The following is a 27,273-nucleotide window of genomic DNA, read 5'->3' on the forward strand; positions in this document are numbered from 1 at the left end:
CTAGAAATGAACTACTCGTGCTCAGACCTGTGTAATTATTACACAGGTCCCCTGTGATGTCTGAAGAAACTAAACATGGGGCCAGGCATGCCTTAAGGGCCTTTGACCGTTCGCTCTGGAATGCAGGTGACTTAAGTGTAGGCTAATGATGGGCTGTGAGACGTTAACAGCTGCCTCTGCTTCTGTATAGCCTGCTTATTGATATAGGAATGGTGGTGAAAGGTCTTTTCATTACAATATAGCAGGAAAGTAAGGACCAAGTGAGGGAAGTAAATGGTCCTGCCCAGTGTGGATCCCACAAATAGATGTAATACACATCGGGTCTGATGCCCATTTTAAAACCCCTAACCTCAATGCCCCTTTGGCACGGCATGCTGTATTGGCTCTAAGACTTCTATCCTGCCAGCAATAGGAATAAATCCATTTAATCTCTATGTGAATTGAACCCAAGTCTTTGGTTTCTTCCAATGAATTCAAACGCCACAACCTCAGTACTCAGGGAGGCAGAGTTCGAGGCCAGCCTGGTCTGCAGAGTGAGTTCCAGGACAGCCAAGGCTGCACAGTGAAACCCTGTCTCAAAAAACAAGACAAACAAACAAAAAACCCAAACCAAAAAACAAAACAAAACCCAAAAATGCAACTACAAAGTGAGTCCACGACAGTCAAGGCTACACTGAAAGTCCCTGTCTTGAAAACAAAACAAAGGAAACCAAAAAAAAAAAAGGTAATCCCGATTTCCTGGTAACTTTGTTAATTTAACAAAATGTTTTACTACATTTATTTATTGGGTTGTGGATGCTTGTGTCCTAGCACCGCCTGTGTGGACGCTGGAGGACAGTTTTCAGGGGTCAGTTCTCTCCTTTCATCATGTGGGCTCAGGGAATGAAACTCAGGTTTGGTGGCAAGTTCCTTTACCCTCTAAACAGTCTCACCAGGTGGTCACAGGCTTGGATCCCTCCTGCATAGAAGAGGGGAAGAAATAAGTAACAAAGTATTTCCTTTGTGGGGAGTGTAAGCATCCTAAAACCAAAGCTACATTGTTTAGGGTCACATACTTAGGTGCTGGTAAAATATTATAAAAGCAGCAAGGGGTGGTGGCGCACGCCTTTAATCCCAGCACTCGGGAGGCAGAGGCAGGCGGATCTCTATGAGTTCGAGGCCAGCCTGGTCTACAAAGTGAGTCCAGGACAGCCAAGGCTACACAGAGAAACCCTGTCTCAAAAAACAAACAAACAAAAATTGTGATTTGTAGCTGTCAACCTTCTTTTGGTGGTTGGTTTACATTTTTGAGGTGGATTTATTAGCTCCTGAATTAAGATCTACTTGCTTTTGCCTAAAGGTGAGCTCCTGGGTTATAGGTGTGTGACACCACACCCAGCTTGCCTGTTTCAAGTTTTTGGTTTTTTTGTTTGTTTGCTTGTTTGTTTTGGTTTTTTGAGACAGGGTTTCTCTGTATAGTCTTGGCTGTCCTGGACTTGCTTTGTAGACCAGGCTGGCCTCAAACTCACAACGATCCACCTGCCTGTGCCTTCCTAGTGCTGAGATTAAAGGGGTGCGTGCCACCACCGGCCAGGCTGCCTATTTCAAGTTTTATCAATGGCGAGTCAGAAAGGCAGGAGGAAACATTCGTTTAAATGTGGATGTATTTTTAAAAGGCAGTCTCATGGTAGCCCAGGCTGGCCTTGAAATCGCTAGTGCCCGGGAGAATGATCTTGAGCTATGCTGTACAGGACTGGGTCAACCAACCGTTGTCTTCAGCAGGTTGGCCTGCGTCTACTTAGGAAAGATCACAGCTGGGTTAGCTGACTTCAGTTCCCTCATAGAAGGGCAGGGAGTAACCAGCACCCTCTGCAAGCAGTTGCTGGCAATTCTACCCTGACTGCTAATGGCCTTAGATAGCGGAAGGAAAGGACTATCTATGGAGGGGTGACTATGCATGGGGTGACTATCTGTGAAAGGGTGACTATGCATGGGGTGACTATCTGTGAAAGGGTGACTATGCATGGGGTGACTATCTGTGAAAGGGTGACTATGCAGCCACGGAGGAGTCATCACCTGTATTGCTGCTCTGAGGTCACCCACGCTATTCCCCAGAGCTCGCTGATTTCTTCAGAGTGGGTGCCGCTAATCGCTTTCGTGGAATCATACCTTCGTTTGTCCTCGGGACTTTGGGGTGAATTGGGTAGACTTTTTTTTTTTTTCCGAGACAGGGTTTCTCTGTGTAGCTTTGGCTGTCCTGGACTCGCTTTGTAGACCCGGCTAGCCTCGAACTCCCAGAGATCCGTCTGCCTCTGCCTCCCAAGTGCGTGCACCATGAAGCCCAGCTAATAGATGTTAAAACTCCCCGAGGAAGCTGGGTGTGGTGGCGCATACCTTTAATCCCAGCACTCGGGAGGCAGAGGCGGATCGATGTGAGTTTGAGGCCAGCCTGGTCTACAAAGGGAGTCCAGGACAGCCAGGGCTACGCAGAGAAACCCTGTCTCAAAAAACCAAAACCAACCAACCAACCAACCAAACAAACAAACAAAAAACTCCCCCAGGAAAGGAATTTTAGCAACTAACATTCCAGGTCATTTTGCCTCCACCTCTCAAGAGTTGGTATTTTATAGGTCCACAACACGCACCCCCTTACAAAGTATTACATTTTGCTGTTTGGGACAGGCTCTTTCTAGCTAGCCTTGGATGACCTGGCACTTGCTATGTAGCTCAGAGTAACCTCGAGTTCGCAGCAGTTTCCCCCCTCCACGTCCCGACTGAGGGCTGCACCACCGGATTTCAGTGTCTTGTTTTTTCAGACCAGGCTGGCTTCAAACCCAGTATGTAACTGAGCCTGGTCTTCAACTACCGATCCTTTTAACTCCCATCTCCCAAATGCTGGGATCACACCCGCCCCCCGCCCCCCGCCCCCCGCCCCCCCCCGCCCCCCGCTCCCGCCCCGGCGCTGTTAATTGCGTGAGGATTTCTAAAATCTGTCGCCCAATCTGGGTTTGTCAAGACCAAAGGAAGCGGCCCTGCGTTTTCCATTAAACTCATCTAGCCTACGTGGATAAATCGTTTGCAGGTGGCTTGAGGCCCGGTCTTCATCCATCCTTGGCCCTGAGCTGCGGTGCCGGAGGCCCCGGATCCCTCCCCACGCCCTTTTCTCTGACTCTTCAAGATTGGTCAGGAGGGAGACCATCCACCGGGACCGGCTTCGCGCTGCCTTGGCGTCCTCCCGCCGCCAGGGGCACTGTGGCGGCGCCGAGCCGGGTCAGACGCCGTGGCTGCCGCGCGCCTGCGGGGAGCTGCTGATCCGCCCCGCGAGCCTGTGTCCTACACGCACCGCCGCCATGGGTAAGGGCAGCAGCTGGGGTCGCCGTCCTTCGCTTGGGTCGCGCAGTCACCGGCTGAGGGGGAACAGGGGGCCCCCCCTCCCTCTCCCGGGGTCGCCATGGAAACGCCCCCCTCCTCCTGGGGCCTGCATCCCTGCGCCCCGCCCGCCCTGGGGCCTGGCGGCTGGGGCCGGTGGACTGGCGGGGACCGGGGCACCTGGCGACAAGGATGTCCCAGTCTCGCGAGTGGCGGACGGAAGGCTGGGGAGGGGAGCGGTGTGGTGCCAGGCCCAGGGAGCGCGCCCGGGTGCAGATTGGGGACGCGGAGGGAGCGGGGCCGCCCTTTCAGGGGTTTAGGGGGAGCCCCGCAGTCAGCTCCACCTGCGGTCGCTGCTGCACAGTCGCCCTCCTAGGCGGGTTACAGGTTGTGGTCTAAAAAGAGAGTTCTGCGGATTATGAAACGTCAGGTGGTTTCACTTCGGGCGCCGGGGTGGGGAGAGGGCGTCACACCATCGCAGAGTGTGGCAGACCCTTCACCACCCTGCCTGGCTGTTTCAGATTGCTGAGAAATCAGAGTCAGGAGTCAGCCTCAAGAGCTGAAATCCAAACCATAATAGAGGACCAGAGCACTGGGGACTCTTGTTTTGTTTTTTTGAGACAGATTCACTCTCTATACGTCTGAGTTCTAGACCAGGCTGGCATCGAACGCAGAGATGCCAATAACCCACCTCCCCCCCCCCCACACTCAGCCTCACAAATGTTGGGATTAAAAGCGCACGGCCACACCCAGAGCTATGTGTAAATTAAGAAATGTTATTTAAGCGCTTTGTTTTTCACGTCAGTTTTGTCAGCTTTGCAGAAAATATTTGTGCCCCTTGGCAGTGTTTAGATTGTTGGGGGAAACAGCTGATTTTTTGGTTTGTTTTGGTGTGTGTGTGTGTTTTGTTTTTGAGACAAGGTTTCTCTGTGTAGTCTTGGCTGTCCTGGAATTCATTCTATAGACCAGGCTGGCCTTAAACTCACAGCGATCTGCCTGCCTCTGCCTCCAGAGTGCTGGGATTAAAGGCATGTGCCATCACGCCCGGCCTGGCTGTTTTTTTCTTTTAAGTGATATTTTAAATGAGTGTGTACCTGAGTGTAAGGGCTTTCAGAGGTCAGAAGGGTTGGGGTTCCTTGGAGCTGGAGTTAAGCAGTTGCCATAGGTGGTGGTGGGGATTACCTTGGGTCCTCTGAACAGCAGTAGGTGGTCTCTCTGTGTAGCCTTGGCTGTCCTAGACTCGCTTTGTAGTCCAGGCTGGCCTCGAACTCACAGCGATCCACCTGCCTCTGCCTCCCGAGTGCTGGGATTAAAGGCGTGTGCCACCACGCCTGGGGCCGGAGTCTTATTTTCTGTCTTTATTTTCCTTTCTTCTTACTTGGGAATTGTGATTTTGAGACCCTAGCTGGTTTGGAGCCCTCCCAGTTGCGGAGGTTGAAGGTATGGACCACTGCTACCCAGGACTGAGCTGTTTCTTCATCCTCATATTTGCTAGAGTGTTTTGATTTGTTTTTATTGTTGTTTTCCCGGTAATGCTTGCTCTGAGAGATTCTGGAATCTGATAACTTTACCTTTTATTTTGTTGCCAGTATATTTTGAACTATTTATTTTGGTTTTTCAAGACAGGGTTTCTCTGTATAGCCTTGGCTGTCCTGGACTCACTTTGTAGACCAGACTGGCCTCGAACTCACAGCAATCCACCTGCCTCTGCTTCCTGAGTGCTGGGGTTAAAGGCGTGTGCCACCATATTTTGAACTTTTTGTTGTTGTTGGTTTTCAAATCAGGGTTTCTCTGTGTAGGCCTGGCTGTCCTGGAACTCACTCTGTAGACCAGGCTGGCTTTGAACTCTCTGACTGCTTCTGCCTCCCGAGTACTGGGATTAAAGGTGTGCGCCACTGCTGCCTGGCTGAACTCTTGGAAATAGAGGTAGGAGTGTGTGTGTGTGTGTGTGTGTGTGTGTGTGTGTGTGTGTGTGTTGTGTGTGTTGTGTGTACATGTTAATTATGCCTTCAGGGCCAGAAGAGGGTGCTGGGCCTCCTGGTGCTGGACTTACAGTTAGTAGTTAACCATCCTAATGGATGCTAGGAACCTACTTACTTTTTGGTCCTTGGGAAGAACAGCAAATGCTCTTAATAGCTAAGCCATCCTTTCAGCCTCTTATTTGTTGCTGTTGATTTAAAGGTAGTGCTAGGATTAAAGGTGTGTGCCACCACGCCCGGCTGTTGCTTTTGTTTTGTTTTGATTTTTGAGACAGAGTTTCTCTCTTGTAGCCTTTGCTTTCCTGGATTCACTCGTAGATCAGGCTGGCCTGGAAGACGCCTGTTATATTTTAAAATAGCCTTGCTTTGCCTGGGGCGGGGTAGATATTAATCCCTAAACTACCGTCTACAGCTCCCTGCCCCGATCCCATGCTATCTGCTTCTAGTAATTTCTGTCGCGCTACCTCCCATCTGGAATCCTAAATACTTGTTAGTTATCATCATCTGGGCCAAGTCTCCATCCTTGCCCGCCATGTGCTTCTTTCCCCACCTAACCCATGGTGGTGGCCTCCTTCCTTTCTTCTTCCTCTGCTGTGTCTTCCCAAGATCCTCTCTGTCCTCAAAGCCCGAGAACATTAGCCACGCCTATCCCGTTTGCCCTGTCCATGTGTGTTGGCTTTTTACTGGTCAAACAGGAACTTTTTTTTCCTTCAAAGATGTGTTATTTATTTTGTATACAGTGCTCTGCCTGCAGGCCAGAAGGAGTCATCAGATCACATTATAGATGGTTGAGAGCCACCATGTGGTTCCTGGGGATTGAACTCAGGACCTCTGGAAGAGCAGTCAGTGCTCTTAACCTCTGAGCATCATGCGCACTAGGTAGCCACAAGTGTGCCATGGACGGAGCGCGGGTGGTCCAGGGCTGCACATCCTCCCTGAGACATCTTGCCAGCCCAGAAAGTAAGGCTCACACTCTGTGTGGAGGCTTAAGGATACTTCACGCGCACTGGCTGTAGTGGGCATGGCACTTTGCTGCGGCTTGTGAGAGAGAAAGAAAGAGGTTGTGTCATGGCACCTTGGCCTGAGGAGATAACCGATCGACACCCACAGAGGAGCAAACTGCTGACTTCTGTGGGAGGGGACAGATTGGTGTACTTGTCATTGTCCTGTCCTGGGAATGACGTTGGACTTCCTTTCGTTTTTTTTTTTTTTCAGCTACGAAGGACCCCACGGCTGTGGAGAGAGCCAACCTATTGAACATGGCTAAGCTCAGTATCAAAGCGCTCATTGAGTCTGCCCTGAGCTCTGGCCGCACGCTGGACTCCGACTATCCCCCGCTGCAGCAGTTCTTCGTGGTTATGGAACACTGTCTGAAACATGGCCTTAAAGGTATCAGACCCCAAACCCAATTTGCCTTTAGTCTTCTCTTTTTACCTTATCTTTGAGAAATAGTTTTGAGGCCATAGCTACCAATATTTTGCATTTTATTTTATTGTTATTTTTATTTATTTATTTATTTATGTATTTATTTATTTATTTATTATTTTTGCTTTTTAGAGACAAGGTTTCTCTGTGTAGCCTTGGCTGTCGTGGGCTCACTTTGTAGATCAGGCTGACCTCTAACTCATATCGAGCCACCTGTCTCTGCCTCCTGAGTGCTGGGATTAAAGATGTGTGCCATCATATCACACACAGATCTTATTATAGATGGTTGTGAGCCACCGTGTGGTTGCTGGGAATTGAACTCAGGACCTGTGGAAGAGCAGGCAGTGCTCTTAAACTCTGAGCCATCTCTCCAGGCCCTGTTTTGCATTTTAAATACTGAGTGTTGGGCCAGTTGGGGTGGCTTCAGGGGGAAAGGCCTTGTGGTGAGGGCTGGAAGGTCTGAATTTGATCTTTGGAACCCGGGTTAAGGTGAGGAGAGCTAGAACCCTTGATCTTGTGGCCATGTCACACCCATACACACATCACACAATAATAATACAACAATAATAATAAAGCAATGTTTTTCTTTTATAATGACTGTATGTTTTCTTTTCTTTCCTTTTTTGGTTTTTTGAGACAGGGTTTCTCTGTGTAGCCTTGGCTGTCCTAGACTCACTTTGTAGACCAGACTGGCCTCGAACTCACAGCAATCCACCTGCCTCTGCCTCCTGAGTGCTGAGACTAAAGGCAAGGGCCACCATGCTCGCCAACTACATGTTTTCTGTGTGCTGCCTGAATGCAGTGCCCAAGGAGACCAGAAGAGTGCACCGCATTCCCTGAAGCCACCTGCTAAAGTTGTTGAGCACCAAACCTTTGTCCTTAGGAGGAGGAGCAGCCTGAGACGGGGTCTCTCAGGCAGCATGCTTGCTGTGTAACTGAGGATGACCTTGAACTGTTGACGAGGTCTCTGTGTAGCCCTGGCTGTCCTGGAACCTGCTTTGTAGACCAAGGTGTCCTCTGTCCCACAGAGAGTGCTCAGGAGTGCTGGGGTTAACGGCGTGTGCCACCTCACTCTGCACCCTTGAACTCAAACCCGCCTCCCCGATCACAGATAGGCATAGGCTACGGTGCCCAGGTTTTCATGGGGTGCTAGGCGCAAACCCAGGGCTTCCTGCTTGGTCGGCAAGCAGTCTACCAGCCGACCTCTGTCCCCAGCCCAAATGTTTTTATGTCCCCTAATGTCAGATAAAAATTAAATTGTTTACATTTAGGAGAATACTTTTATTATGCTTCACTTTCTTTTTTCAGTATTGGAGATGAAACCCAGGGCCTTGGTCATTAGGGGTTAGCATTCTGCCACTGAGCCATGTCTCCTGTACCTTCAGAGCTCTTAACATTCCTTATAAGTTTTTTTTTTAAGATTTATTTATTATTTATACAGCATTCTGCCCACATGTGTGTCTGCCCACCATAAGAAGGCACTGGATCTCATTATAGATGGTTGTGAGCCACCATGTGGTTGCTAGGAATTGAACTCGGGACCTTTGGAAGAACAGACGGTGCTCTTAACCTCTGAGCCATCTCTCCAGCCCCATCCTTATAAGTTTTGAGACAAGGTATTTAAGAATTTTTTCTGGGGCTGGAGAGATGGCTCAGTGGGTAAGAGCACCACCTGCTCTTCCAGAGGTCCTGAGTTCAATCCCCAGCAACCACATGGTGGCTCACAACCATCTATAATGTAGTGTGATGTGATGCCCTCTTCTGGCCTGAAGGTGTACATGCAGGCAAAACACTGCATACATAATAAATAAATAAATTTTAAAAAAAAAGAATTTTTTCTGGGAGCTGGAGAGATGGCTCAGTGGTTAAGAGCACTGCCTGCTTTTCCAAAGGACCTGGGTTCAATTCCCAGCACCCACATGGCAGCTCACAACTGTCCGTAACTCCAAGATCTGACACCCCTACACCAATGCACATAAATTAAATAAAATATTTTTTTAAAAAAAGAATTTTTTCTGTAGTCCATGGGGACTTGAACTTGTGTCTCTTCCGCCTCGGCCTCCCAAGCGCTAGGATTCCGGGTGTGTGCCTCCATACACCTGCCTCTGTGCTTGACTTATTTAATAGGCTCAGGAAGATCTTTTGATTTTGTTATTGGTAAAGAATGACTCTGGCTATCATTTAGTTACTTACCTGGAGGTTCCTGATCCAAAAGAACAGCCAAGATGAGTGTGTATGTACGTATGCGAGTCTGCACTTACTAGGGCTTAAACCTAGAAGCTTAAGCTGGGCGTGGTGGCGCACGCCTTTAATCCCAGCACTTGGGAGGCAGAGGCAGGCGGATCAATGTGAGTTTGAGGCCAGCCTGGTCTACAAAGTGAGTCCAGGACAGCCAAGGCTAACACAGAGAGGCGCTGTCTCGAAAAATCCAAAAAACAAAACAAAAACAAACAAACCTAGAAGCTTATGCTTCTCCCGCTGAGGTATGCTCCCGTCTTCCTTCTGCTGAGACAGGATGTCACTAAGCTACCCAGGCAGGCCTTAAACTTCTGCTCCTCCTGCCTCAGCCTCTCATAAAGTTGAGGTTATAGGTGTGTGTGGGTGTGTGTTACTTGCACTCTATGTGCACATGCAGAGGCCAGAGCAGAATGGTGAGTGAGTTTCTGTCACGCTCTGCCCTACTGAACTGGAAACTCATAGTTTCTCTTGGGCAGGCTAGCCAGCAAGCCCTCAGGGCTGCCATCTTCACCCTCCGATGCTGGCGTTACAGGCACACGTACAGCCACGCCCAGCTTGTCACTCAGGTCCTCTGCTTGGAGAGTTGCTACTGTTAGTCACAGGACCGTCTCTCCCCAGACCTGTAACTAAGTATTTAAAGATGATGTTACTCGCCCAAGTATGGTGGCACAGGCCTTTAATCCCAGCACTCGGGAGGCAGAGGCAGGTGGATCGCTGTGAATTTGAGGCCAGCCTGGTCTACAAAGCAAGTCCAGACCAACCAAGGCTACACAGAGAAACCCTGTCTCAAAGGAAGAAAAAAAAAAAAAGATGATGTTACTCCTATTTAATGAATTGAAATTGTACCTTATTTTTTTTCCAGTGAGAAAATCATTTTTGAGTTATAACAAAACTATCTGGGGCCCTCTGGAACTGGTGGAGAAGCTGTACCCAGAAGCAGAGGAAATAGGAGCGAGTGTCCGGGATTTGCCTGGCCTTAAGTAAGTGTGGTCGTTCGTTCCCAGAAGCACACCTGCCAGCCTCTCAATAAGCACAGGCTACTTTACCACCCTTTAGCCTGGGCCGCACTTCCGCTTTCTCATTCTAGAGCCATGCCTACTGTTCTAGCTCACCGTTCTAGCCCACCGTTCTAGCTCAGCTATTTCCTGATTCCTTCATGAACTTTTCTTAAGTCCCTCTTCAAGTACTAGCCATTGAGAAGACCAGTGAGGAGGTTGAGGCAGGTTGACCTCTGCACATTCAGGGCTAGCCTGGTCTATACAGAGATTTCCAGGCCAGCCAGGGCCACATAGTGAGTTTTTTTTTTTTTTTTTTTTTTTTTTTTTTTGGTTTTTCGAAACAGGGTTTCTCTGTGTAGCCTTGGCTGGCTGTCCTGGACTCGCTTTGTAGACCAGGCTGGCCTCGAACTCAGAGATTCACCTGCCTCTGCCTCCCAAGTGCTGGGATTAAAGGCGTGCGCCACCACGCCCGGCCACATAGTGATTCTTGGTCTCAAAAAAAAATTACAAACGCTCTAGAGACTAGAGACAGAGGCAGGCAGATCTCTGTGAGTTCTAGGCCAGCCTGGTCTACAGAGAGAGTTCAGGGCTATACAGAGAAACCCTGTCTCACAGCCACAAACAAAACAAAACAAGCAAAAGGAGCATAGTTGTTTTCTTTTTTTTTTAAATTTATTATTCTGTATACAGTGCTCTGCCTGCTTATATACCTGCAGGCCAGAAGAGGGCATCAGATCACATTACAGATGGTTGTGAGCCCCCATGTGGTGGCTGGGAATTGAACTCAGGACCTCTGGAGAAGCAGACAGTGCTCTTAACCGCTGAGCCATCTCTCCAGCCCAACATAGTTGTTTTCTTTCCCCAAGCATTTATGTCTGTGTGTGCTTATGTTCGTGTGTGTGTGTGCGCGTGTGCGTGTGCGTGTGCGTGTGTGTGTGTGTGTGTGTGTGTGTGAGAGAGAGAGAGAGAGAGAGATGGTGCTCATCCCGCTATCATATAATACCTCTTTTAGAAGTAATGTTTTTAGAGAGTTCTTTCTTCCAAAGCGTGCAGTAATAACTTGGGGCTGGAGAGATGGCTCAGTGGGTAAGGGCACTGGCTGCTCTTCCAGAGGACCTGAGTTCGATTCCCAGCACCCACATGGCAGCTCACAACTGCCTGTATCTTCCGTCCTAGGGGATCTGACCCCCTTTCTGGCCCCCATGGGCAGACGTTGCACCTACGTGGTACACAAACATACATTCAGGTGAACACTTTTATATATAAATAATAGACAGAAATCTCAAAATAAATAAATAAATAAATAAATAAATACAAGCCTTACCAGAGCAGGTTTACTGACTACCCAGAGGTAGAATTGCTAGCATAAGAGACGGGAAAGATGGCTCAGCTCTTTGAGAGGACAAGGGTTTGACTTCCCAGCACCCATAGGGCAGCTCATTACTGTTTATATCCCCACCAAGTCCAGGGGATCCAGTGCCCTCTTCTGGCCTCTGCAGGCACTGTAGAGATGCATGCAAAACACCCTACACACCACATGAAATTGAAAGCTAGCATAAGGACCAGGGAGAGTTCAGAGGGTAAAGTGCTGAACTGTACAGGCATGAAAACCTGAGTTTGTGGCCCTAGAACCCAAGTACAAGCTCGGTGCCCTGGGTGGCGAGGCTGACAGGCAAAGCCTAGAAACACTCACTGTGTACACAGTGCAGTCTAGGCTCAGTGAGAGACTATGTCCAAAGTTAAAGTGGAGAAGCGATGGAGGAAAGACATCCCAATGCCAATCTTTGGTTTCCATGCGTGCCCTCTTGGTCAAAAGAGCACAGGCGTGCATACATTGGCGTCCACTTCTAAAGACAAAAACAATAGTTTGATAAAATGCGCTTTTCCTTGTCGGTGTTGACTTGAACAGATACTGAGTACGTGCCCAGCAATTTCAGCATCAAGGCTGTCTTCTAACCCAATGGTTCCTCTTCTTAGGACTCCCCTGGGTCGCGCTAGAGCGTGGCTCCGGTTAGCCCTGATGCAGAAGAAAATGGCCGATTACCTGCGTTGCTTGATTATCCAGAGGGAGCTCCTAAGGTCAGTGTCATTAAGTCATGTTCATTTTTTAAATTTAGTTTGTATCTTGTCATCCACAAGGAAGTGAGGAAAGATGTATGAAATACAAAATGCCATAACGTAAGAGGAAAAGCAGAACGAGAAGACAAAGGGCACCGTAGAGACATAACACCAGTGAGAAACTGGCCCCAGACAAATACCATTAGCTTTTTATCACCAGATGGGGCAGCGAAAGCGTGCTTCCTAGTTGGTTCCCTCCCTCCCTCTGAATCACCGTTTTGTAGTTACAGATTTGCACTGTGACTTGGGGGTTTAACTGAACATTTCTTCTTAAGCTTGCTAATGTCCAAACGAACGCTTCAGCTGTATGGTAGCGTTGCTTAACTGAAGGTCAAAGGTTGACGAAGCTTTCAGAACAAGGTAGGCAGTCTCCAAAGGGAGCAGGCCCAGGGAGATCCCTGTCCTGGCTTCTCTTGGCCTGCCTCTCTGGTATGTGGAGACTGCTGTTCTGTGTTCGTTTTTTGCGACTCTATTTTCACATCTCAGTTCTTCCACTTGTTAAATGAAAACGGCCGTAGTTGAAGCACTAGGAGTCCTCAGCAGCACCCTGAGGACCCGTTAAAGCTGTAGGTGGCACAGCTTTGACGTGATGGTACCAAAGCTTTTCCTGATTCTAAAAAACCGGCAACTTCATTTTTAGACTATTCTCTGCAGTTCTCTCTGTCTCTCTGTCTCTCTGTCTCTCTGTCTCTCTGTCTCAGCAGAATCTTATATAGCACAGGCTGGTCTTGAACTTGCTGTGTAACCAAGGATGACCCTGAGTTCTTGATCCCCCTGTCTCCACCTTTCAAGTCCTAAGATCACAGGGGTGCGCCACCATGCCTGGAGACAAGGCTCTTGGTTGGGCACTTTTTAGACTGTTGCCATCCATGTGTCCTTAGATGATGATTATCTACCCAATAAGAATAGTTAGGGGAGCCAGACATGGTGGCGCATACCTGTAATCCCAGGACTCGGGAGGCAGAGGCAGGCAGATCTCTGTAAGTTTGAGGCCAGCCTGGTCTACAAAGCGAGTCCAGGACAACAGTACAACCATCTTCTGGAGATTCTATGCTTTCCTCTGGCCTTTGAGGGCGCCAGGCACACACGTGGTGCACATACATATACGCAAGCAAAATGTTCAAACACATAAAACAAATCTGCTTTTTGTAATAGTGTATCACAAAGGTTGCCCTGGCTGTCTTAGAACTTGCTCTGTAGACCAGGCTGGCTTCAAACTCACAGAGATCTTCCTGCTTCTGCCTCCTGAGTCTGGGATGAAAGTCGTGCACCACCATAGCCAGCTATTCCAAAGGTCTTAGTGAATCTGGGGACTGAAATTTCAGCTCTAATTACAAGTATCACAATCAGATCAGCAGTAGTTACTGAGTCCTGAGAAGCCAGCCTTCCAGGCCTCGGGGTTGCCTCTTTATCTGCTCCTCCACAAGTTGAGGTGCTAGCTCAGCAGTTAGCAACACTGGCAGCTCTTCTAAAAAACCTGGGTTCAGTTCCCAACACCCACAGCAGCAGCTTACAACTGTCTGTCACTCCACTTGTGGGGGATCTAATGCCTTCATACTGTCTCTGTGGGCACTGAACATATATGGCGCACATAGACACATGCAGGCAGACACACGTATAAAATAATAAAACAATTAAAAAAATAAGAGGGATGGTCTAACTTACTGTGTAATTCAGGCTGGCCTGGAATGCATAGCAATCCTCCTGTCTCTATCTCCTTAGTACTGGCAATTTAAGGCACAAATTTTTATACGTAGCATTACCCCTTTTTCTTTCCTCCCACCTCCCGCCCCCGAGACAGGGTTTTTCTGTGTAGCCCTGGCTGTCCTGGACTTTGTAGACCAGACTGGCCTCGAACTCACAGAGTTCCACCTTCCTCTGCCTCCCCAAGTGCTGGGATTACAGGTTATGTGCCACCATGCCCACACCTATGTCCACGCCTGGCTTGACATTGAGCCTTTTTACTGGTTAGGTGTTGAGAACACATTCAGAGGAAGGAAGGAAGGTAAGGTGTTAAGGCTTCAGGGTTGAGCGGTAAGTTAGGTTTGCAGTGACGGTCTCTGCTCTGCTGTCCCCAGCGAGTTCTATGAGTACCATGCGCTCATGATGGAGGAGGAAGGAGCCGTGATTGTTGGGCTGCTGGTCGGCCTGAACGTGATCGACGCCAATCTGTGTGTGAAGGGGGAGGATCTCGACTCCCAGGTGAGCGGACATGGGGATGCCAACCACCGTTCCCACCGGATCCCTGTGGCGCTAAGCTGTGCACGGTGCAGCGAGACGCTTACAAAATCCAGTTGCAGGTTGTGTTAGACAAACACCTGATAGAAACAGCTCACATGTTAGTTACTTTTCTGTTATGGTCAAGTGCCATGCCCAAGAGCAACGTACAAAGAAGAACAATTGTTCTGGCTCGCAGTTACAGAGGGCTACAGTCCATAATGGTGGGTGTCTTAGTGATGGTTTCCATTACTGTGAAGAGACGCCGTAACCACAGCAGCTCTTATAAAGCTTATAAACATTTCATTGGGGCTGGCTCACAGTTTCAGAGGTTTAGTCCATTGTCATCATGGCAGGAACCATAGTAGTGTGCAGGCAGACATGGTGCTGGAGGAGGAGCTGAGAGTTCTGCATCCTGATTGGCAGGCAAGGAGACTGTGTGACTAGGCATAGCTCAAGTATTTATAACCTTAAAGTCTCCCTCCACAGTGACACACTTCCTCCAACAAGGCCACACCTCCTAATAGTGCCACTCCCTGTGGCTAAGCATTCAAGCACGTGAGTGTGTGGGGGCCAAACCTATTCAAGCCACCACAGTGGGGGAAGGCATGGCATATGCACAGGAACAAGAAATCTGCTGATTAAGCAGAGGGAGAGAACAGGAAGTGGGGTACGGCTATAAGCCCTGAAAGCTTCTTCCACCAAGGCTGTTAGGCCCCATAACCTTTCCAAACAGTGATACCAGCTAAAGGACCAAGTGTTAAAACACATGAGCCCATGGGGCACTTGTCATTCAGACGACCACAAAGCGGGGAAAGGGTTTATTTGGGCTCATGGGTTTAGAGGCTTCTGACAGACCGGCTTGTTCCGTTGCTATGGGCCTGTGGTGTAGAGGGAACATGTTAGCAGAAAGGAGACCAGCACGCAGAGAGTAGCAGGTAAGGCCCAAGGCCAAGATGTGTCTTTCGAGGTGTGTCCTCAGCAGTGGCTTCCTCCAGTCAGGCTCCGTCTGCCAGTTCTGCGGGCTCCCTGCAGGCTGTTCAGGTTTTAAATTAGAACAAGGAGGTCAGAACTATCAGGACCTACACATCCCTAGAGGTGCCCTCCCGGACACACCCAAACGCCTGCTTTCCTCACCTCCAGTCCCTCATCACACCAGCCCTGCTGCCCCGCACGCCTTCTCTTTAAATAAAAATCGCTTTATAACTTCAGGTTGGAGTGATTGACTTCTCAATGTATTTAAAGAATGAAGAAGAGATCGGAAACAAAGAAAGGTATGCCTTCCTCCTCACTTCCGCGCTCTAGTTTTCCTGTAGCCATCTCGAGTGAACTCAAGCTGTGTTCACAGTGTGGTTTCTGCTCCCTCCCTCCCTGGAGCCCTGGCTTGTATTTTTACTTCCTTTAAAAGCGTCTACAGGGTGGAAAAGGAGAAGTCCCTTTGAGGAGGTGGATGTTGGTTCACAGTAGGAGTCTTGCACATATCTGTCCATATATTCTGAGAGAGACCTTAATAACTATACTTTGTGACAGTGGTGGCTTATTATCTAATTGGCTCTAGGTTTAAACTGTTTAATGAGACATCAGCAAGCTGATCAGTCAGCTGAGCTCCTAGTACTGTGTCACACAGAGCTCCACTGCTGTATGGCAGCCTCTGTTTTAAAAGCAAAGCCATACTTTATGACTCTTGAGTTTTACAAGTTTACAGATTTAGATTATTTTTTTCCAAGACAGGGTTTCTCTGTGAAGCCTTGGCTGTCTTGGAACTCACTTGCAGACCAGGCTGGCCTGAAACTTAACAGAAATCTGCCTGCCTCTGCCTCCCAAGTGCTGGGATTAAAGATGTGCGTCACCACCCTGAGATTAGATTAAAATTTTGTTAAACTACCTTTTCTTCTCACCATAGGAATGTTCAGATTGCTGCCATCTTAGACCAAAAGAATTATGTTGAAGAACTAAATAGACAACTCAAGTAAGTATTGTGAATGCCTAACTATGCATTAAAGACTCTCATTTTAGGGCCTCCTAGGTTTAATCTTTTTTTTTTAAGGCAGGGTTTTTCTGTGTAGCCCAGCTGTCCTGGACTCGCTTTGTAGACCAGGCTGGCCTTGAACTCGCAGAGATCTGCCTGCCTCTGCCTCCCAAGTGCTGGGATTACAGGCGTATGCCACCAAGCCCTGCTTTAGCTTCATCCTTATTCCTTTCTACTTAGCATCTTTGATTGCTTGTCTTTACTTGTAAGCATGTTGGAGGGAGCCTGACAGCACAGCTAGATGCAGAACAGAAATTCATAATACACAGAGCTGGGTGTAGTGTCACACACTTGTAACAGTCCTTGGAAAATAGAGGTAGGAGAGTCAGATGGTCCAGGTTCTGTTAGTCGGTGTGAGACCAGCCTGGCCTAAGCAAAAGGCTATTTGTTCTCAAAAATAGAACAAACAGCCCCAAAAGGCTGCTGATATATCTCCACGGTAAAGCCTTTGCCTCACCTGCCCAAGGCTCTGGACTGAGTCAATTCTGGCATCTAAAAAGCACCAAGAGGAATCTGAATGGAAATGTTGATTCTCTTGCCGTGGTCTTTGTTGCTCTCCTAGTGCAGATCAAGGTATTCACATTAGTGAAATTTCCCCCTCCAGGGGTGGACATCTGGGTCATCCGTACACGTCAGTAAACATGAGTCTGGGGAGAGGTGCTGGTCCAGCCTTTGGGCCTGTGGGACTCTGAATGTGTCTTTTCTTTGCCAATTTCAGCAGCACAGTCAGCAGCCTCCATTCAAGAGTGGACTCGCTGGAAAAGTCAAACACTAAGCTGATAGAAGAGGTACTGTCCCCAGCAGTGGAGAGCTGTCTGCTGAGTGCTCTGTGTTTGTGATCCTTTTATTTATTTTTTTATTTTTTATTTTTTTTTGGTTTTTCGAGACAGGGTTTCTCTGTGTAGCCTTGGCCATCCTGGACTCACTTTGTAGACCAGGCTGGCCTCGAACTCACAGCGATCCACCTGCCTCTGCCTCCCAAGTGCTGGGATTAAAGGCGTGTGCCACCACGCCCGGCCCTGATCCTTTTATATTTTAATCGTGAATGTTATCAGTATCCACCACCCCATAACACAGGCATGCATGCACTCATGCACGCTTGCACGTGTGCATACAGGCACGCAGACACTTTGATCAAGGTGGGACATTTGTAGGTGAAGACTAAGTTCTAGAGAACCCACATAGACCTTGACTCTGAGGTACTGCTGTTTGTGATCATCAGTAACTGGAAATCAGCCCCAGAGATGAAAGTCACAGCCTCCTAAATCCATGAAGTGAGATTGCCATTACTGTGGGTCATGGAATGCCCTCTAGGTGCCATTGTCTGCTGGTCACATATTTTTCCTCACAAGCAGGGCTACATCACCCTGTCCTCCACCCTCCTGTGTCTAGCCTACCAGCCGTGGCTTCCCACACTGCGAATGTGGCCAGTGGGGGGGGCCCCTTTATTTTAAAAATAAAAACAAATAAAAAGTCTGGGCTTGGGGAATTGGCTCAGTAGTTAAGAGCACTTGTATTCTTGCAAACAACCCAGGTTCAGTTCTCAACCCACATGGCAGTTCACAACTAACTCCAGGTCCAGGGCCCCCCCCCCCACTCATGCAAGTCTACACATACAAATGAATAAATCTCTTTTAAAAAATTCAGTTCCTCAATACTGTTTTGGGTGTTGCTTTTTGAGATAATTAATTAATTATTTGAGATTAGTTCTTACTATGTAGACCAGACTTTCCTTTGCCTTCCAAGTTCCAGGATTAAAGGTGTGCATCATCACACTTGACTTTTTCTTTCCCTTAAGTTATCAAACCTATTTTATGATATATGCTGAGAGTCTGTTATTAGCACTGTGGCCCTATTTTTCCGTGATAATTAAAATTCTTCTTAGAGTTGTCCTGATTTCTTTCCAAACCAGGCAGCTGTGATAAATTGAATACTTGCAAATAAGAACACATATGTGAGGCCAGGTAGGATGGCACCTGCCTATGATCCTGGCACGTGGAGGGCAGAGAAATGGTAGGGAGATCCAGCCTCAGGTACGCATTATTGCATTTTAGCAAGCTTGGCCTACATGAGATTCTGTCTCAAACAAAACCAAAACCAAACCCAAAGCCCAAAAGAATAATTAAGAGCACCATCTGTATTTGGCTGGTGGGACTCTCACTTGGGGCCTGTTCTGGTGCTGCCCATGAGCCTGTGTCTCTCTCTTTTTGCCTTCCATACACAGCAGGGTTCGAGCTGCTTCCCCAGAGTGTTGAGAGATGTCTGCGCTGCTGGCACCTTTGGGGCTTCAGAGCCAAGCTACCTGGGCTCTGCTGTATGTTCTGATGCTAAAAGTTGTCTGAGTTGCCGTAGTTCCTAGAGCCCCATCACCTGTCACACCCACGGGGTGGCTGTCCTGAACATTGATCACAGTTTTAAACACAGCAAACCTTTTCCCCACATGCACAGGCCTTTATATAGTGTGCGTGTTTTCCACATGACTCGTGTGTGCTTCCTCTCACAGTGTTCCACACAGTGTGAGTCTGACAAGCACTTTCTCACGAGCCTAGCAAATGAGCATGCGTTTCAGCTGTGAAGGGAGACAGTGTGAGGGGCTAAGACGATGCCTCATCGGGTAAGAGCACTGGCCACTCTTGCAGAAGACCAGGGGTTCAATCCCCAGCACCTACATGGTGGTTCACAGCCAACTGTAACTCCAGTGGCTGGGAGTCTTTTGACCTCTGTGGATACCAGACATACATAGGACACACATGCAGGCAAAACACAGACACACACACACACACACACACACACACACACACACACACACACACACACAATCTAAAAAAGAAATACTGGAAAGAATAGTTTAGCCAGGCATGGAAGGCATGCCTGGTATCCTAGCACTCAGGAGACAGGCAGACAGATCTGAATTCAAGTCTACCCAGGGATAGAGTTCCTGTGTAAAAAAATCTACCAAAATAAAACAAGATGAATATACTTTAATGTTTTTTTATGTGTATGGGAGTTGGACTTGGGCCTCTGCAGAGCAGGAAGCACTGACCACTGAACCATCTCTCCAGCCCACAGCACATTGTTGTGGTGGAAGCTTCTGTAAACTGTGAGGCTATTCTTGCTGGCTTTAGGGTTTTGTTTCCTTCCGTGTGTAGCCACACGCATAACCTCCACAGCAAGTCCACAGAACGATGCTCAGAATGGCCTTCTGTCTCTGTTTCACAATTTGCAGTTAGCAATAGCGAAGAATAATATCATTAAGCTCCAAGAAGAAAACCATCAGTTACGTAGTGAAAACGAGTTGATCTTAATGAGAACCCGGCAGCACCTGGAGGTGAGTGGAGACTGCGGAGCTGACTGGGGTCCCGAGCCTCGTGGGCCAGGTGTGTATCACGACAGAGCCGTGTGATGGATGGGGTGACCTTTTCTTCTTAGGTTACCAAAGTGGATGTGGAAACTGAGCTTCAAACGTACAAGCATTCCCGGCAAGGTCTGGACGAGATGTATAATGATGCCAGGAGGCAGCTCCGAGATGAGTCACAGCTGCGACAGGTAGTTCACCCTGCGGCCACAGTTAGCAGAACCCTGGGGATAACTGCCTCAAGCAGCACCACTCAGGGGCTGAGCCTTAGCGTCTTGGATGCGGAGTAGAACCTGCCACCCTTACTACACTTTGACTCCTCCTTTTCTGCATTCATTCTGTATGTCTGCACACGCGTCATGGCACACACGTGTAGAGGTCAGAGGCTTAACTTGCCGGAGTCAGGTCCTCGTTCTTTCCTGTGCTCCCTCCGCCTGCCACAGGGATTGACCTCAGCTCATCAGGCTCGGCAGCAAACACCTTCACCCTCTGTTCCAGTCCTCTCTGTTGCTGTTGAGAAAACACTGACTGAAATTCATGCAGGGGACGGAAGGGTCAGTCCCAGTCCTTCCTTAGGGGAGCTGGAAGCTTGCCTGCTCATCCTGAGGCCTGTGCTTCGGCAGCCTTACATAGCCTTCCATGCCCAGGGAACCGCACTCGCACACAGTGAGCTGGGCCCTTCTACATCAGTTAACAGTCAGACACGCCACAGGTCATAAAGCTATGGGTGACACCCATGGAGCCATGCTGCAGGCCCAGTGTTCTTATTTTAAGCTTTAAAAACACATCTCATTGTTTTCATGCTTTGTCTGTCTGTCTTTTATTTTCTTTTGGGGCTGCAAGGGTGGAAGGCAGATGAGCATCACTGCAGTGCATGGTGTCAAACTCAAAGAATCAATAAAGAGTTGGAAGCTAGGCGTGGTGGCGCACACCTTTAGTCCCAGCACTCAGAGGCTGAGGCAAGTGGACTACAGTGAGTTTGAAGTCAGCCTGGTCCACAGAGTTAGTCCAGGACAGCCAGGGCTACACAGAAAAACCCTGTCTCAAGAAGCAAAAAAAAAAAAAAAAAAAAAAAAAAAAAAGAGCTGGGTGCAGTGGCACCCGCCTTTAATCCCAGCACTTGGGAGGCAGAGGCAGGCGGATCACTGTGAGTTCGAGGCCAGCCTGGTCTACAAAGTGAGTCCAGGACAGCCAAGGCTACACAGAGAAATCCTGTCTCAAAAAACAAAAGCAAACAAACAAAATTTTATTTTTACTCGAAGATGTCTTAAGCTGTTTTTTTGTTGTTGTTGTTTGGCATCGAGTGCTGGATAGTTTTTGTTAGCTTCACATAAACTAGAGTCACCCGGGAAGAGAACCTCACCTGAGGAAATGTCTCCATTGGACTGGCCTGTAAATAGGTCTGTGAGGTTTTGTTTTGGCTTTTTAAGTGATTGATGTGTGAGGGTCCAGTCCAGTGTGAGCAGTACCATTCTAGGCAGGTGGTTCCTGGGCTACATAAATAAGAAAGCAGCCTGAACAAGCCATGGGGAGCAAGCCAGCATTCCTCTATGGTCTCTGGGCCAGTTCCTGCCTCCTGGCTACTGCCCTCACTTGTGATGGGCCAAACACACCCTTTCTCTCCCAAGTTGCTTCTGTTTACTGCTTTCTTCCAACCACAGAAAGCAAACTAGACCAGATAACATCTCACTGTGTAGCTTAGGCTGGTGGACCTCTCTATGTAGACCACGGTGGTTTCAAACTCAGAGATCGTCCTGCCTCTGCCTTCTGAGGAGTGCTAGGATCAAAGGTGTATGCTGGCGTACCCAGACCTTGCTTTTGAAATAGAATCTCGCTGTGCAGCCCAGGCTGGCCTTGAACTCGAAGCAGCCCTCATCTCATTCTCTTCGGTGCTGGGACTACACATGTGAACCACCACACCAGGCAGGTTGATGGCTCAATAACAGACTTAAAAGGACCAGAAGGGTGGGACGGTGTCCCCAGTCTGGTTAGTGGCTGCGCATCTGATTTGGATCACCTGGAATAACCTGAAGCCATTGTGGAATTGCAGGATGCGGAGAATGAGCTGTCGGTACAGGTTGGCATGAAGCATGAGATTGAGCTTGCCATGAAGTTGTTGGAGAAGGACATCCATGAGAAACAAGACACTCTCATAGGCCTTCGGCAGCAGCTGGAGGAAGTCAAAGCCATCAACATTGAGATGTATCAAAAGCTGCAGGTATATATACAGGACGTCTTTCGACGCTTGGCTTTGCTGGGAACCAAAGCCAGGGCTTCACGCATGCTGGACACATCCTGTACCACTGAGCCACCCCCACCGTGGTCTCTTTCTTTTCTGAGACAGTGTTTTCTTGTTTTTCAAGACAGGGTTTCTCTGTGTAGCCCTGGTTGTCCTGGACTTGCTTTGTAGACCAGGCTGGCCTCGAACTCACAGCGATCTGCCTGCCTCTGCCTCCCGCGTCCTGGGAGTAAAGGCGTGCGCCATCACACCCGGCACGACAGTGTTTTCTTTACATAGCCCTAGCTGTCCTGGAACTCACTATGTGAACCAGGCTGGCCTACAACTCCCAGAGATCCACCTGCCTCTGCTTCCCAAGTGTTGGAATTAAAATCATGCGCCACCACACCTAGAACCTTTTTCTTTTGAGGTGGTCTATTTCTCTTCTCATTGGGACAGAATACCTAAGGTAATTTTAGGAAGGCTTTATTTTGGCTCAGTTTGGGGGCGGGACAGTCACTCACTCTGGGGAAGGTAGTGGTGGGCGTGGCTTGCAGCTCTACTACTTACACACGAACACAGGTGACAGAAGGCGTGGCCAGGCTATACGCCTCTAGATCTGTGGCAGTGACTCACTTCTTTCAGTGAGGCCCCAACTTCTAAAGGCTCTACCACTATCCAAAGTAGCGCCTCCGGTTGGGACCAAGTGTTCAGACACCTGAACATCTTCACATTCCTGACGTAACACAAGGTCTCACCTGGACAGAGTTTATAATCCCCCTGCTGAGATTCCAGCCACGCACATGCGTGCCAGGGTGTAAATGCGGAGGTCAAAGGGCTTAATCCTGTCCTTCCACCACATGGTGTTTGGCAAACAAACTCAGATTTAGTGGCAAGTGTCTTTACCCTCTGAACTATCTTACTGGTGCTATTTTTTTTTTCCTCTGACACAAATTTATTGCAACTGTTACTTTAGGCAATACCTACGTTTGTACATTGTATCTACTAATTGTTCTTTGTTGGTGCTGAGAGCCAAGCCTGGGCCTCATCATTAGGATGCATCCCATCCACCTTTGAATCCCTTCTCTCTCTCCTAATTATTAATTTCAATATTTTAAAAAATGTAGATTGGCCAGGCATGGTAGTGCATGCCTTTAATCCTAGCCCTCAGAGAGGCAGAGGCAGGGGGATTGATGTGAGCTTGAGGCCAGCCTGGTTTACAAAGTGAGTCCAGGACAGCCAGGGCTATACAGAAAAATAAAAAAACAAAACAAAAACTGAAAAAAGATTGACTTTAAGAATGTTTTGCCAGGAGGCAGAGGCAGGTGATCTCTGAGTTTGAGGCCAGCCTGGTCTACAAAGTGAGTCCAGGACAGCCAGGGCTACACAGAGAAACCCTGTCTCAAAGACCACCCCTTTGCCCCTGGATTTTTTTTTTTTTTTTTTTTGGGTTTTTCGAGACAGGGTCTCTGTGTTAGCCTTGGCTGTCCTGGACTCACTTTGTAGACCAGGCTGGCCTCGAACTCACAGCGATCCACCCGCCTCTGCCTCCCGAGTGCTGGGATTAAAGGCGTGCGCCACCACGCCCGGCTCCCTTTGCCCCTGGAAAAGGTTCTACGTCATGTATGAGAATATGTGAAGTGGAGTTGTAGATGGTTGTGAACTACCATGTGGATGCTAGGAACCAACACTGAGCATCTCTCTAGCCTCTGATTTCAGTATTTTGTGTTTGAGACAGGGTCTTACTGTGTAGCCTTAGCTAGCTTGGAATTCATTTTATAACTCAGGCTGGCCTTGAACTTGCAGAGATCTGCCTGCTTTTGCTTCTGGAATTCTGTGTACCATACCACCATATCTGGCCCTCAGTAATGTTTCATCACGTTTGTTTTTTGGTGTGTGTGTGGCACAGTGCACACACAGATGTCAGAGGACACCTTGTGGAGTGGGCTGTGTGCTCTCCTTGTATGTATCCTGGGGATCCAACTTTGGTTCTCCAGATGGGCAGCAAGTACCCTTACCCACTGAATGATTCCACACATCTCTAACTTGTTTTGAGACAAGGGCTCTCTTGATAGCGCTGGCTGGCCTTGAATCCAGATTGTCTGCCTGCCTCTACCTCATCCAATTAAATATTTTGAAATGTAAATCTCCCCCCACTGGATTTCTGTGTGTCCCCCTGGTTTTCCAGGAACTTACTCTGTAGACCAGGCTGGCCTTGAATTCACATCGATCTGCCTGTCTCTGCTTCCCTAGTGCCACCATGCTTAGCAGCCTGTTGTTACCTTTCCTTTCCTTTCCTTTTTTTTTTTTAAAGATTTATTATTTATACAGTGTTCTCCCTGCATGTGAGCACCAGATCTCATTATAGATGGTTGTGAGCCACCATGTGATTTCTGGGAATTGAACTCAGGACTTTCAGAAGAACAGCCAGTGCTCTTAACCCCCGAGCCATCTCTCCAGCCCCCTGTTGAAGTATGAGAGGTTTTTGTTGTTGTTCTATTAGTTTGTATGTGTGTGTCTTGACACATGTGTGGAAGTCAGAGGACAATTTCAGGAGTAGACGTACCTTCCATCATATGGGTTCCAGAGGTCGAACTCCACTGGCCAGGTAAGGGCACCCTCTGAGGCCCTCTCTGGTGCATCCTGTATTTTGGTTATTTTGGGGAGGAACTGGCTGCCTAGGCTGGCCTCAGTGGCCCTCTGTAATGAGGCTGTTGGCTTTGAATGCACAATCCTATCCCCAGTTCCTGAGTGCTAGGATTCCAAAGCATATGCCACTACATTTCGCCTAGCATTTGGGTACCAAAACCAAAATAGCTGTTGTATTTTTATAAATTAGGGCTCCGAAGATGGCTTGAAAGAAAAAAATGAAATAATTGCCCGACTAGAAGAAAAGACCAATAAAATCACCACGGCCATGAGGCAGCTGGAGCAAAGGTAAGCTCCTCAGGTACACGTCTCTCCTCCCCTTTCCTGTCTTCTCCTCTGATACCCGCCACAGAAAGCTGTTGGAAAAGCTCACCTAGGGCCTGCGTCTGTCAGAGCTGCATGGAATCAAGTTGCTTTATTTAGAGTGATTCATTTGAAGTAGTTCTCTTGGAGATATTTTAAAGGCACAATATCTACAGTTTCTTGTCATTTAGTCTGTTACATAAAACTAAACACAAAGACCTGGAAAAAAAGAAATGGGCAGGCTCTGGCAGAACTGTCCCTGGAGACGGCCACGCTTTGCTGTGGTCCCTTCCTCACCACTGGCCATCTCCCAGCTGAAACTGCAGCCTGAGTTGACAGTGTAGTTCCTTTCTGAGATAGGACCCTCAGCCTAACCCAAGGCAGGATTTTATGTCAATGGCGCTTCCATTTTACTGTTGGAGAATGTAGTGCATCCATTGCCTTGTCATGTTGAGTCGACGTTGTCTCACCATTGCTTTCTTTGAACTTAGAGGAAACATAACTATTGATGCTTTACTGACACAAATATTCTTTTATTGACATCCTCTTTCTTCTTTTTTCTTCTTTCTTTTCGTTGTTTTCTTTATCCCCACTTTTGGACATCTTTATTACTGTTTCTTGTCTTTGATTTCTGTCCATTCCATTATGAAGTGACAACGATTTGTTAACTCAGACTAGGACAATTGCAGTGTCATTAGTGAAAAGTGCTGGCAGTGACCCTCAAGACCAATACAAGCTGGTCAAAGACATCTCTTTCTGAAACCCCCTCAAAGAGAGAACCCATACTTTTACCATATGTTAAACAGAAAAGAACTTATGCTTTCTCACACTGTACAGGCTGTAGGAGCCCCTCATGGCTGCTGTGAGACACAGCAGGTACACTGGGCTCCTGATGCATTCCTCGGCCTGTGCGCAAGGGCAGACCTGAGCCTCACCTTTGTGGAGGGCAAGATTTTCAGTTTTAACTTTTTAGCTACCTTTTGATGGAAACTAGAAACCTTGGTTTCAGGCTGTGTTGGCACAGATCTCTCTCTCTCTCTCTCTCTCTCTCTCTCTCTCTCTCTCTCTCTCTCTCACACACACACACACACACACACACACACACACACACTAGCACACGCACACACACACTAGCACACTGCCTAATGGCTCCTTACTGATTTTAAAGTTAAGTTTTTAAAGGAGTTTTCAAGCCAGGTTGGCCGTTGCCCTGGGCTTCAGCACCTCAGTTTTCTAATCCCCTAGCCCTCTTTTGGGATAGCACAACTGCAAGGCCTACCTCACTTACTTCCTGTACCTTTAGAGAAGAAAGCTGAGGCCACCCTGCCGCCTTAATCCTTTCATTTCAATGTAAACCTAGAGGTAACTTACTTCCTTTGCTCTCCTGGAGGCTTTTATACTCGCAATGTGTGTTGCCTTACTTAGGGTGTCTTTGAGGCAGATAGGAAGATGCAAGAGTTCACTTGTGACTTCTTGTGAAGAGTTAATGTCCTCTGAATCCTGGAAAATATTTTCTTACAAAATATTAAAGATAAACCTCAGAAATCTTGATGGTCAAGGGGTACAAGGAGTGGAGCTAAGCCTAGGGAAAAACAGTGACTTAAATAAAAACAGGAAAAAAAAAATGACCACACCATTTTAAGCTAATCTGTAAAGAATAAAAATTTTATCTAGGGGGTTGGAGACATGGTGTAGCAGTTAAGAGCACATGTTCTTACAGAGGCCCTGGGTTCAGTTCCCAGCACCCACATGGTTGCTCAAAACTGTAACTCCAGTTCCAGGGGATCTGGCATCCCCTTCTGGCCTCCATGGGCTATACCAGGCATGGATGTGGTACTCAGACATACATGTAAACAAGACACTGATAAATGTAAAATATCTAAAAATTGATCTCTAGGGAATGATGCCAACAAGCATTAGATCTTTCTGAGTCTTTATCTTGAATGCATAGACACGTACATATACAGCTTTGCATACTTGAGCAACTGAGGAGAGCTCTGATAGAAGACTCCACTACTGAGAGAAACTGTTGCTCTTTGCTCTTGGCCTTGTAGTGAACTTGATTCCTGGCACACACATCTTAGCATCACGTAAAACAGATGTGTTCTGCGTTTACTATAGACCCAAGTGTGCTGCTCATAGTTTTGTAAAAAGGCAGCATCATACCTAGCCATATTGAAATTTGAATCATTATCCTCCAACGGTAAAAACTGTATTGCTTTGCATTAATTATGAACAAGAAATAAAGCAAATTCAAAGATAGTTTTCTGGGCATATTATATCTTGTATTGAAAAAAAAAAAGCACAAAACAATTTCTAGACATTGTGTGGCTCTTTCACATTTGAGTTTGTGAGTTCTCCCCCAAACTTTGTTTTCATTTAGAAATGTTTCTATT

At 47.8% G+C, this 27,273-nt stretch overlaps 1 protein-coding gene across 6 annotated transcripts in view; it reads left to right on the top strand.

Moving 5' to 3' along the window:
- Nucleotides 1-3,201: 3,201 nt before the first annotated feature.
- The window catches only part of RUFY2 (RUN and FYVE domain containing 2), a 34,894-nt gene continuing 10,822 nt past the window's right edge, over nt 3,202-27,273 (top strand). For 4 of the 6 annotated variants that reach the window (XR_014773448.1, XR_014773449.1, XR_014773450.1 and 1 more), the window contains exons 1-12: nt 3,202-3,333; nt 6,543-6,716; nt 9,853-9,970; nt 11,966-12,067; nt 14,185-14,308; nt 15,536-15,597; nt 16,227-16,292; nt 17,071-17,140; nt 19,579-19,680; nt 19,782-19,898; nt 21,758-21,925; nt 24,765-24,862. Coding sequence is in view for 3 of the 6 variants with exons in the window: in XM_084751962.1 (XP_084608088.1) it covers nt 3,330-3,333; nt 6,543-6,716; nt 9,853-9,970; nt 11,966-12,067; nt 14,185-14,308; nt 15,536-15,597; nt 16,227-16,292; nt 17,071-17,140; nt 19,579-19,680; nt 19,782-19,898; nt 21,758-21,925; nt 24,765-24,862 (1,205 nt within the window). In the remaining 3 variants the exon portion in view is untranslated. Of the gene's footprint in view, nt 3,334-6,542; nt 6,717-9,852; nt 9,971-11,965; nt 12,068-14,184; nt 14,309-15,535; nt 15,598-16,226; nt 16,293-17,070; nt 17,141-19,578; nt 19,681-19,781; nt 19,899-21,757; nt 21,926-24,764; nt 24,863-25,528; nt 26,040-27,273 lie in introns of those variants that run through there. The other 2 variants (XM_084751964.1, XM_084751963.1) reach the window with 2 other exon arrangements.

Source organism: Acomys minous (assembly GCF_964271855.1).
Source record: "Acomys minous genome assembly, chromosome: 13".
Lineage (NCBI taxonomy): Eukaryota > Metazoa > Chordata > Mammalia > Rodentia > Muridae > Acomys > Acomys minous.